Source organism: Chiloscyllium plagiosum, chromosome 7, assembly GCF_004010195.1.
Source record: "Chiloscyllium plagiosum isolate BGI_BamShark_2017 chromosome 7, ASM401019v2, whole genome shotgun sequence".
NCBI lineage: Eukaryota > Metazoa > Chordata > Chondrichthyes > Orectolobiformes > Hemiscylliidae > Chiloscyllium > Chiloscyllium plagiosum.
In genome coordinates this window covers 67,391,625-67,404,645 of record NC_057716.1, presented here as the reverse complement: position 1 = coordinate 67,404,645, position 13,021 = coordinate 67,391,625, and the positions used below count along the sequence as shown (strand labels likewise).

General features: G+C 39.4%; 1 protein-coding gene across 1 annotated transcript in view; it reads left to right on the top strand.

Annotated features, from left to right (window-relative positions):
• The window catches only part of LOC122551676 (extended synaptotagmin-3-like), a 141,892-nt gene that overhangs the window by 96,875 nt on the left and 31,996 nt on the right, over positions 1-13,021 (top strand). The window contains exon 8 of the mRNA XM_043693985.1: positions 9,670-9,790. Within this exon, the coding sequence (XP_043549920.1) occupies positions 9,670-9,790 (121 nt within the window). The remainder of the gene's footprint in view (positions 1-9,669; positions 9,791-13,021) is intronic.

The following is a 13,021-nucleotide window of genomic DNA, read 5'->3' as shown; positions in this document are numbered from 1 at the left end:
GATAATCTTTCTCTTCTTGGGGATGAACCTCTGTACAGTGTCCTCAATTTTACCCACAAACTCCTGCCATTTTTGCTCTACTGTCTTCCCTGCTAGGCTCTGCTTCCAGTCTATTTTCGTCAGTTCTTCTCTTATGCCCTCATAATTACCTTTATTTAACTGTAACACCATTACATCAATTACACCATTACTATTGTACTGTTGGCCAAGAAGCAAGTGACTTCTTTTAGCTTCACACCTGACTCTAAATATTCTTAATTATACATTTGTTTTCCTTCCTTCATTTGTTTCAATCATTAATTTATTTTGTCAGGCAACAGACGTTTCTATTTATGACTTTAGTGGAGATGCACAGTTCTTAAAGTGGGAGATTGGGTGGCAGTGTAGAATATCAAAACATTGTTATAGACCAGGCCAGACCCCCTCAAAACATTTCGAGAAGGTAGCCCAGAACCTAACTTCTCAAGTTATTTTTAAGCAGCTGTAAGGTGGATATTACAGGAGTGATGCAGGTGGTCAAACTATTCAGTTTTAAACAAAACAGAATTTGTTTACAGACTATCAAATGAAACACAAGCAAAAGACCTATTATTTGAAAACCTGACCGACACGATATCCCTGCAACCTAACAAAGAATTGTTCTGATTTCCTGCAACATCCCATAAACACATCCCTTAGTAAAAAGATAAATTCAAAGACAGGTTCTTACAGGTCAGAGAGATTGTAGGGAGGATTAGCCATGGATCATTGGCTAAAACATGGAACCTTTTCCACTGCAGCTGTTTCTCTCAGCCACCAGCTGAATACTAAATCATACTAGAAAAATCTCTGAACTGGGATAGGTATATCAGGAATTAAAGAATGTCCCTAATCTTAATCTAGTCAATCAAGGACAGTAGTGGGAGGTTGTACGTGGAGTCCATGAAGATTAGAGGAAGCGCTGAATGAATATTTTTTGTGTTTTTCCAGTGTGAATATTGGCAAAGTTGTTGAGGAGGTAAAAACGATGACTGCAGATGCTGGAAACCAGATTCTGGATTAGTGGTGCTGGAAAAGCACAGCAGTTCAGGCAGCATCCAAGGAGCTTCGAAATCGATGTTTCGGGCAAAAGCCCTTCATTTGCCTTTATTCCTGATGAAGGGCTTTTGCCCGAAACGTCAATTTCGAAGCTCCTTGGATGCTGCCTGAACTGCTGTGCTCTTCCAGCACCACTAATTCAGAATGTTGTTGAGGAGAATTCTGAGATACAGGCTAATGGACTAGACGGGATTGAGGCTCACAAGGAGGAGGGGTTAGCGATTCTGGAAAGTGTGAAAATAGATAAGTCCCCTGGGCCAGATGGGATTTATCTCAGGATTCTCTGGTAAGGCAGGGAGGAGATTGCAGAAACTTTGGCTTTGATCTTTATGTCGTCATTGTCTACAGGGATAGTGCCAGAAGACTGGAGGATTGCAAATGTTGTCCCCTTGTTTAAGAAGGGGAGTAGAGACAACTCTGGTAATTATAGACCAGTGAGCCTTACTTCGGTTGTGGAGCTGAAAAATGTGTTGCTGAAAAAGCGCTGCAGGTCAGGCAGCATCCAAGGAGCAGGAGAATCGCCGTTTCGGGCATAAGCCCTTCTTCAGGAATCGGTTGTGGATAAAGTGTTGTAAAAGGTTAAAAGAGAGAGGATTTATAATCATCTAGAAAGGAATAAGTTGATTAGGGATAGTCAACACGGTTTTTTGAAGGGTAGATCGTGCCTCAAATCTTATTGAGTTCTTTGAGAAGGTGACCAAATGAGGGCAAAGCGGTTGATGTGGTGTATATGGATTTCAGTAAAGCATTTGATGAGGTTCCCAAGGTAGGCTATTGCACAGAATATGGAGGCATGGGATTGACGGTGATGTAGTGGTTTGGAAGGCTGAAAGAAGACAGAGGGTGATAGTTGATGGGAAATGTTCATCCTGGAGTTCAGTTACTAGTGGTGTACCACAAGCATCTGTTTTGTTTTTTTGAATGACCTGGATGAAGTTGTAGAAGGATGGATTAGTAAATTTGCGGTTGGCACTAAGGTTGGTAGAGTTGTTGATTGTGCTGAAGGATTTTGCAGGCTACAGAGGGACAGAAATAAACTGCAGAGCTGGGCTGAGAAATGGCAAATGGAGTTTAATGCAGAAAAGTGTGAGGTTATTCACTTTGGAAGGAGCAACTGGAATAAGGAGTACTGGGCTAATGTTAAGACACTTGGTAGTGTAAATGATCAGAGATCTCGGTGTATATCTCTGAAAGTTGCCACCCAGGTTGATAAGGTCGTTACGAAAGCATGTGGTGTGTTAGCTTTTATTTTTGGTATAGGGGTTGTGTTTCAGAGCCATGAGGTCATATTGCAGCTGTACAAAACTCTGGTGCGGCTGCATTTTGAGTATTGTGTACAGTTCTGGTCACCGCATTATAGGAAGGATGTGAAAGCTTTGGAAAGGGTTCAGAGGAGATTTACTAGGATGTTGCCTGGTATGGAGAGAAGGTCTTATGAGGAAAGGCTGAGGACTTGAGCCTGTTTTTATTGTAGAGACGAAGGTTGAGAGGTGACTTAATTGAGACCATATAATCAGAGGATTAGATAGGATGGACAGCGAGAGCCTCTTTCCTCGAATGGTGATGGCTAGCATGAGGGTTCGTAGCTTTAAATTGAAGGGTGATAGATATAGTACAGATGTCAGAGGTATTTTCTTTATTCAGAGAGTAGTAAGGGCATGGAATGCCTTTCCTGCAACAGTAATAGACTTGCCAACTTTAAGGGCATTTAAATGGTCATTGCTAAACATATGGATGAAAATGGAATTGTATAGGATAGATGGGCTTCAGATTGGTTCCACAGGTCGGTGCAACATCGAGGGCCGAAGGGCCTGTACTGTGCTGTAATGTTCTATGGGAGAACTAGCCACTCCCCTTTCATTGTACAACTGTTTTCTGAAAAAAAGACTACCTGAAAGCATTTACACTGCTTGTTGCCTTAGGCAGTATCTGTGAGCTATCATCAAAATGGCCTTCACCTAGACACTCTGCCTTTTCCAACCCACTTTTGAAAAAAACCAAGGACAACATTACTTTGTTAAAGGAACAGCATTGTCACATCACCACTTACTATTTGGCCCATCTTGCTTGTACCAATTCTATTTTCTTGCTATTTTTCCATATATTTTTACTATGTATCTGTTTTAATTATTTTTAATTCCATCTTATTATGATGATTGACTTGACATCAATAATATGTGGCGGCACGGTGGCACAGTGGTTAGCACTGCTGCCTCACAGCGCCAGAGACCCGGGTTCAATTCTCACCTCAGGCAAATATCTGTGTGGAGTTTGCACATTCTCCCAGTGTCTGTGTGGGTTTCCACCGGGTGCTCTGGTTTCTTTCCACAGTCCAAAAATGTGCATGTTAGGTGAATTGGTCGTGCTAAATTGCCCGTAGTGTTAGGTGAAGGGGTAATTGTAAGGGATTGGGTCTGGGTGGGTTGCTCTTCAGAGAGTCCGTGTGGACTTGTTGGGCTCAAGGACCTGTTTCCACACAGTAAGTAATTTAAAGTACCTCTAATGATGCGTTTCACTTTATGATATCCAATTGTATGAATGAAGTATTTCATCTGCCCCATCTGTCCTTGTAGGAATCTTTAAAATTTATTCCCACTTTTTATTAACTGACCAAGGTTAGTTTTGGCTTTTTACTTACCCCATCTCTTTGAAATTTTGAACACATTTTATTGTTAGATTTTTGCCTTTTAATGTTTACTGTTTCACTTTTGTACAATCCTCATGTTCCTCATTTGTCTTCAAAATGTATTTTCTCAATCTGCTATCTTGTTGTATTCTTGGTGACAAAATGCCAACCAATATGCTTTTGTATCTTTATATAACCCCAGAATTTCACATTGTCTCTTATGATTGTGTTTCTTGGCACAGTCATTTTTTTGTGACATGTATATTTACATATTAAGTAATTCTTTGCTTCTACTTTTCAGTAATGATTACGTTTTTACATTTTCTTTCTCTGATGTATTACTTCATTTAGTTGTTCCCACTGCCCTAGCTTATCCATTTCCAACAGTTTCCTTCCCCCTTCCTTGTTGCTTTCTATTCACATACTGAAAATAGGAACATGGGATTTAGGAGCAAATATCTGCCATTCAGCTTTTTGATCATCTGTCATGCCATTCAAACTATGATTAATCTGACTGAGTTCCAAATTCCACTTTTATGTCTGATCTACCTTTCATGCATTCATACAGTTATGCCAAAATCATATGTTTACATGGAACAAGAGTGGAGAAGGTCATCAAATATGGCTGTCTAGGACATTTCCCAGAAGCCTTCACTTATTATTTTATTCTACTTTCTATATTTGACCTATCCATACTGCTTGCATCTACACTGCACGAGATGAAAATTAATAGATCCTGTTATGAGCAGGAGACTCACTCAACTAATTTTCAGGAAGTGAAATGTCTAGGAGATGAAAATGAAAACTTCTCATTTGCTGTCTAACTGTTTGCAAGTTCACTTTCTGAAAATGAGTTACATCAACAGCTTTCACTTATATAATTTTGTCTCATTTTTATGAGTATGAGTTTCAGGTTCTGCAGAAAATGCTCCTCCTCTAACTGGGTATAAAAGACACTTGAGCCTCAGCTTCCATGTGCCCTTCAGCCTTAGGAGGTTAACCTTTTGTAATGCAAGAAAGCTGCCTAAGTAGTTAAAATAGTGATACAAGTTACCTAGTTTGACACAAGTTATAAACTTCACTATATTTATTTTGGTATTTCATCAGTCTTTCTTTCCAGTACAAATACTAAATTCCCTACATTCTTGGCCATATTCTTAAAGTTGCATAAGTTAACATGCCAATTACAGATCCATGTTGAATGTCCATTCCTTTCTGTACATTTACTAAGGTTCTCTCGCAATTGTCCTGCCACCAGTAGATGATATATGTCCTTTACGAACGAAAAAAGAACTTCAGTCTTTTCCTTCAGTCTATGTGGGTTCAGGCTCTTGCCTTCAAGCTCCATAAGACCGTAAGAAGTAGGAATAGGTTGTTTAACCCCTCGAGCCTGCTCCGCCATTCAATAGGGTTACAGCTAATCCATTCTTCACGTCCACTTCTATCCTTTCCCTGTAACCCTTGATTCCAGTACTGATCAAGAATCTATCTGTCTCTCCCTCTTAAATATAAACAAGGATTCAGCCCCACAGTTCTCTGTGACAAAGAGTTCCATAGGCACTCAAAACTATGAGAGAAGAAATGCCTCCTCATCTTGGTCTTAAATTGGCACCCCTTTTACTCTGAGGCGATGCCATCTGGTACTAGACTCTCCCGTGAGGAAAAACAACCTCTCCGCATTTACTCTGTCATACCCCTTAAGAATTCAAAATGTTTCCATGACATCACCTCTCATGAGCCAATTCTCTATTTGTGCCAATATATTACCTCAACACAGTGGCTCCTATTTCTTAACATTTTGAGTTACCTTGGTGAACACCTTCTGAAGTCCAAATATATTACATCATCTGATTCCACTTTATTCACTCTGGTTGTGACTTTCTCAAAAAATTCTAATAGTCAGGCACAATTTCCCTTTCATGGAGCCATTCTGACTCTGCTTAATTAGGCTATGATTTTCAAATTGTTCTGCTGTTATTTCCTTAATAATTGGTCTCCATACTCTTCCAATAATAGATGTTAGGCTTATGATTACTCACTTCTTGCTTCCCTCACTGTTCGAATCAGTGTGTCACATTTGCAGTTTTCCAATCCTCTGATACTACTACAGAATCCAATGGTTTTTGATAAAGTAAAACCAATGCATCCATTATTTCTTCAGGTACTACTTTTAGGTTCCTAGGATGCAAGCCATCAGGACTAGGGGATTTATCTGCCTTTATTCCCATTAGTTTGTCGAATACTACTACTTTACTGATGGTAATGCTCCTTAATTACTCCCTATATTATTTAGTATGAATGGGATGTTTAAAATATCTTCTACCGTAAAGACTGATGCAAAATATCTGTTTCAATTCCTCTACCATCTCCTTGGTCTCCATAACTATCTCCCCAGATTAATTTTCTAAGGGGCCTATGGTTCGTATATTTTAAGGAAGCTCTCCTTATCAGTATTTTTTTCTATTCCTCACTATTTTGCCCTCCTGGTTGATTTTCTGACTTTATTATCTTTTTATTCCTCCTTTGCTGGATTAAGAATTTATTCCAGTCTTAGTGGCTATCACTGACATTCACCTCCTTGGATACTTTTTCTTTCAACGTAATACTCACCATAACTTCCTTGGTTAGCCATGATTAGTTTATCTTTCCTTACTAGATTGGATGTTTGCTGAGACTCATGAAATATCATAAATATTTGCCACTGCTTGCTTATTGTCATTCCTGCTAATCTATCTATCCTGTTCACTTTAGCTAAATCATTGTAATTCCCTTAATTTAAAGTTTGCACAGTTGTATCTGATCCAAGTTTTTCACTCTGAATAATATATTCATCATGTTATGTTCACTACCTCCTAGGCGATCTTTTACTCTGAGTTAATTTATTATACTTGTCTCATTACCCATTTCCAGATCCAAGAGCCTGCTCCCTAGTTGGCTCAATAACACATTGCTCTGGGAAATGATCTCTAATGTACTCTATGAATTTGTTGTCATAGCTACCCTTTCTGATTTGATTAACTCAATCAACACGAAGATTAAATCCACCCATAATTATTGTTCTATTCTTTTCACATGCTCCTATTATTTGTTGATTTTTAGCCTTTCCCGCTGAGTGGCTACAGTTTGGGGGCACATACACTACTCCTACCAATGTCTTCTTTCCGTTACTTTTTTTTTCCTTCCACCCAAATGAATTCTACATCATCTGATCCCAGATCATCTCTCGTAACTGTCCTCGTTTTATTTTGTATTAACAGTGCTAACCCACCACCTTTTCAATCCCTCCCACGTTTCCTGAACGATAAATTCCTAGTTTTGATCTCCTGGTAACCATGTTGGTTATGACATCATATTTATCTCAATTTGCACTGTCAGTTCATCTCCCTTATCCTGAATTGTGCAAAAAGGTATAAAGCCTTTAAGTTTGTTCTATAATCTAATTTCCCTACACTTCTATGGTTCCTTGGTACTGTATGACATTCACACATTCTGTCCCTTCTTGAATTTTCGGGTAACAATCAGCCCTGCAATTGTACCTTCTCCTTTATCTTCAATGTTTATAATCATCTATGAAATTGACAACCCCCCCGCTATTCAGATTAAAGCCCTATCAACAGCCCTATTTCTGCGATTCTGCATTAATCTGATCCCCATGTGATTAGAATGGAGCCCCTCCCATTGGAACAGTTCCCTGCTACCCTAGTATTGGTGCCAATATTCTATGAATTCACACCATTTTTTCCCATATCAGTCTTTGAGCCATGCAATTACCTCTTTAATTTTATGGCCCAGTGCCACTTAGCTCTTGGCTCAACTAGTAATTCAGAGATCTCACTAATCTCCCTCGTTATTTAGTTTTTAATAGCATACATTGCATTAACTTTAAAACAAGAGTTTGAATTTACCTCCGATTTGATGGGGCGAAAGCCTACTCCAAGTGTTTGCTGTGAAAATGCTGGAAATGATTTGAAGCACTTTGAGTACACAGTGTAAAACATCCCAATGCTTGGTATTAATTGACAACGCCAATAAGCAAGGCCAAAATATTTGTTATAAGAAATTGAAAATGTATCTTGCAATAAATGCTCCAAGGGGCAGAATGATGGTTCAATCGTTAGCACTGCTGCCTTACAGCACAGGGACCTGAGTTCAATTCCGCCCTTGGGTGACTGACTGTGTGGAGTTTGCACATTCTCCCCGTGTCTGTGTGGGTTTCCTCCCACAATCCAAAAATGTGCCGATTAGGTGGATTCGCCATTGAAATGCAGAGTTAGAGATTGTGTGGGATGCTGTTTGGAGGGTCGGTATGGACTGGATGGGCCAAATGGCCTGTTTATACAATGTAGGGATTCTATGGTTTTGAAGTTGAAGTGAAGCTATTGGTACAAAGTTGAGGTGGCACATGCTTTACTGATTGGTGATAAATACTGCCATCTTCTGGTTAAAATGAGAAATGTTCAGATCCTGAGTGAGAATATATTTGATCAAATAATTCGACAATAATTAGAATTTAACGAAGTATTGCCAATATGGTTTTTGTATCCTTCTCAGAAGTGCAATAAGACAGTTTACGTACAAATGGCACTGCCAAAATACTGTTGTCAAATTATCAGTCATATTCAATATTACATCCAGTTGAGAGGGCAGATGAAAATCAAACACACCATTGTGGCTTTGAGGAAGAGCAAGGAAGATCTCATCAGCTCCCTGTCCAATATTTATCCCTTAACCCACGCCACTATATATTTTTTAAAAGTAAGATGATTAGCACCACATTCTATTAGCATTATGCACAAATTGGCTGTTTTGTTTTCTACATTACAAAAAATTGTATTGGCATTATTATTGACAAAGCTTCAGATTTTGTTTTTGCAATACTCAAGTTCTACACTAGAAGCAACTATTCATGGAGAAATATATTTATATGCAAAGTGGTTAAGGTGAAGCAGGAGATTGATTAACATGAAGCATGTATATGTTTAATAATTGGTACAAGGCCCCATGAGTTGAATCTTTCTAGCATACTTCATTATTTTTGTGCTGCAAATTGCTGAAGCTTCAGTTTGTCTAGTGAAGCTGGGGACCTTGGTGATGACAGGGTTGGAAATGGTTAAGTTAGAGTTAAATTTAGATACAGCAAGAGAAACTGTGAAAGAAAGATAGATTGAGGGAAAGAAGAAAAGTTGAAAAGCTTCTTAATGTTGTATTAATCTTTCAAGGCTGTTAATCAGCTCTTAAACAGGAAATAGCTATGAAATAGCTGCCTGAACTTCATGTAATGAGTTTACTTTGTATTTGTGGTACAAATTCAGCATTTTCATGACTGTTGTGGGGAGAGCAACTGAAAGATCCTGTTTTTTGCAAGGCCAATAGAATCACAATTTCTGGTGAGCAGAATATATGCTGAGGGTTGTGAATCACCATATTTGGTGCAAGAGTTGTGCCAGAGTGAAGAAACCATTTACTCTTTTTCTTTAAAATATTACTGGACCAGTTGATGATCATTCGCAATGCTCCATCTTTCCATCATAATAAGCTGTGCCTGCTTGCACAATCAGAAGTAATAACACAGCACTGGGAGAGGTCATTGTAGATGATTGTCTGGATACAATTTTACTAAAAAGTGACCTAGTGCGAGTAGACCATCCATCTGAACGGCAGGAGAAAGGCATTGGAGAGGAGGATGTTAGCAACAATGTCAAAGGCTACATGCAGGTTGAGGTGGATAATACTCAGTTTCAAATGTTGATTTTGAAATTGCTACACATTTTTCAGTACTGCAATAGGAATGCAAACTTGATTGAAGGATTCAAGAATGGTGTTCTGGGAAAGGTTTGAGAGGTGACAAAATGTAAAAGGTGACTTATTGCTCACTAGTTCTTGTGATGGGAATACTAAAATAGTGCACTGTTCACATTTGATTTTGCTTTTTTTCCATTTCTAAAAGCTGTTTTTCTTCTTTTCAGTGAATTGTCAGACACAAAGATTATTGATACTATTGCTTCCTACATGGTCTTGCCTAATAGATTCACCTGCCCACTAATTAATGGTGTCAATGTTTCTCAGCTACGGTTTCCTTTACCACACGTAAGTAACTAGTGTTGGTAAATACATCTGACTAGTCGTTTAGTCTTTGAGCTTGTTAAATATGGTATATTGAGAATTTGAAATATTTCTGAATCCTCTATAAACATCTTAATCTAGTTTACTACTTTTTACTGGACTAAATAGGTTGTTGGGTGATTTTCTTCACCCTCAGCACCTTCTCCCATATGCAAGATTTGTGAGGGTGTTCATTTGTACACTCGCTGAAGGTAGGATGGGACCAAAAACAGGCATAAAGATTGTGATGTCTGATTAACCTAAGTGGCACGAGTTGCACCTAACCAATGAGAAACCAAGCAGGTTGTATCTCTATGTGCAAGGAGATCGGTATTCACCAGTGGCTACGACTGAGGGCATGGCTGACAATGGAGTTGAAACCTGCTTCACTCTCGTGCCTCAATCTTTTCTGAGGTACAAGCTGTAGACTATTAAGGATGTGTTTCTTCCTGCTCCCACTGCCAAAATCTTACCCTTGACTAACTGAAATGCAGGAGACATGAGAACTGGATCCAAGCCGGGTAATGGTGTAGGAGAAATAGTAGAGGAAGAAGAGATGAATGATAAAGAAGCACCATTAGTTACAGCAACGAACTCAGATCCTTAGGCTGTATGCTTTAGAGGGTAGCTTAGAAAGGCAATCTGCATGTGATGAGACACCAGTTGCAAATGGCCTTGCAGCAGAATGAAGAGGTGGTGCAAGCCCCAGCTCCCTGTCACTATATCTGCATAGGACAGAGTGGAGCACTTTGGAACTGTGTATGGAAAACCGAAATATTTGGTGTCTTGGCAAGCCTGCCAGAAATTCTGTGATCACTGTTGAAGTGTAAAGTCTGGCACCAATTTCACAGAGGGCTTTATCATGAAAATGTATTAGGTATGTGGACTTAAGTAGCTTTAGTCTCCAAAATTCTACCCAGTTGCCTTCTTTAAGATTCTTATATTTACAGCGTAGTAGTTGAATGTCTCCTCTCACATACCAATAGCGTGTCTTTTTGTTTCCAGATTGCTGTATGTAATCATGTGACACATCATTATACATCATTATTATACATTTTGCAGGTGTACACCACACAATAAAGTGGTGGCTAATTCCATTATAACCTAAACAGGATGCATGCTGGTATCTGCTTCTGTTGCACTCCAAGTAGAAATCATTCAGGCTCAGTGTTATAATGGAAGTTCAGATTAAAGCTGTGCAAGGCCAGTTTGCTTCCAGTAGATTATTAATTCAGACTACTACCTCCACAACTGAGAATGCCAGTAGTCTGTGGGATTTGCACGCATTCACAGCAGTCCAGAAATCTACGTTCCAGATTTTGAGTTGGTAATGTACTTGCTATAGGGCATGGGAGTGGCTCCAAGTTGCCTGAATATGCAAAAAATGATGACTATTGTTCTCCACTACCACTCTACAGCGCCTTTGTTATTGCCTGTCAACCTAGCAGTCCACATTGCAGCAGCATGACGGTACAGTTTTAAAGCCAGGTCTCTCGGCTTTATGCCAGCCATGGGGCATCAACTGAGATAATACTGCAAAGGAGCACTAGGCCAGGTGATGGCACACAGAAAATAGGCAATAAGAGAATATGCATGGGTGATTAATTGACTTTCAATATTTTCTGATGGGAAGGGCTGTGCCCTTGTGAGGTTGTGCTGATGCAACCGAAAATATGAACTATGATGTGTGCATTGGAGAGTACTGCAGGGCGCTTCCAAAGTAATCCAGCTAGCAGAAGCATTGTTTAGGCATCCAAAGATTATCTTGATTACGTTTGTGTTGCGGCATGTCTCGCACGCATGTAGCTATATAGGGATGCTTACCACTGATTCAGGGGTATGATGATTGCTTTTGTTGTTAAGGAATCATTTGATCTCTTATAGTAACTCAAATGCTGATATTACAATGTACTGGTTCAGATTGAGGTCCGTAAAGTTGGTTATTGACCTGCATTCGACAATGCACATCAAGAAAATCTGCTACATTACCTTTCAGATTAATGAGGTTTAAAAAGAAATTTTGAAAATCAAGTTAATTGCTGAAAACAGCAACACAACAACTTCACTTTTTAGGTTTTTCTTACTGTAACCAATAACTAAAAACATTTAAGCTCAAAATCCCTGTTTTTTTTTTGCATAGTTCCTTCAGACTATTGCGCTTTTAAAATCGGTTTCTCAATGAAGTCAGTTTCTTAGTTGTTTAAAAGATGTTTCGTGATCTCAGGTCCACATTATTCATTTCATGTCATGCTATTAGTCAGGTAGCTGAGCTTGTCTGGGATCTGTTCAGTGCAGCTTCAACACAACATCCAGCCCATTAGCTACTTCACCACGAACAACTAACTTCTACACATGTGCATCAGTATCCTAGCTCCATCTTTAATCCTCTCGTAGGATTTCACATTGGTGTGTCATCTCCACACATTTCCCTATCTGATGAATGTGGTCTTTCTTGGGTGTGATCTTGGAAGCATTGTCATCCATGCCTTCTGCTCTTAGCATGGAAGATCCAGGACACATTTCTTGTACTAACGTATTCATTGATATGTTCCCATATTCCAAAATCTGTGTTCCTTCTGCTACACGTCACTTCTTCAAATTTGGTGTTCTCTCTACCTTTTCACACAAAACTTCACTTTACTTTTTAAAAGGTGTATCAAGACCATGAGGATCACAGGTTTATCCTGCCAATCAACTCCTTCATCTGAGCATTCCCTCCCTTCAAAAGAATGCACCATTCAATAATAGAGAACTTCATTTTTTTCCTCCCAAGTAAAGTTATACTTTTCATGCCACATGCTCCACCCACTAAACCTTCTTGTTGCTCAGAACCTTCACAAAAGCTCAATGTGCTGAGACTAGGTAGGCGCACAATGCTGTGAAAGCAGTATTTCCAGGATTCCGACACAGTAGGACTGAAGAAATGGTGTTATATTTCCAAGTCAAGATGATGTGTGATTTGGATGGGAACTTGTAGGTGATGATGTTATAGAGTCATAGAGATGTACAGCACGGAAACAGACCCTTTGGTCCAACTTGTCCATGCCAACCAGATCTCCCAACCCAATCTAGTCCCACCTGCCAGCACCTGGCCCATATCCCTCAAAACCCTTCCGACTCATGTACCCATCCAAATGCCTCTTAAATGTTGCAATTGTACCAGCCTCCACCACATTCTCTAGCAGCTCATTCCATACATGTACCACCCTCTGTGTG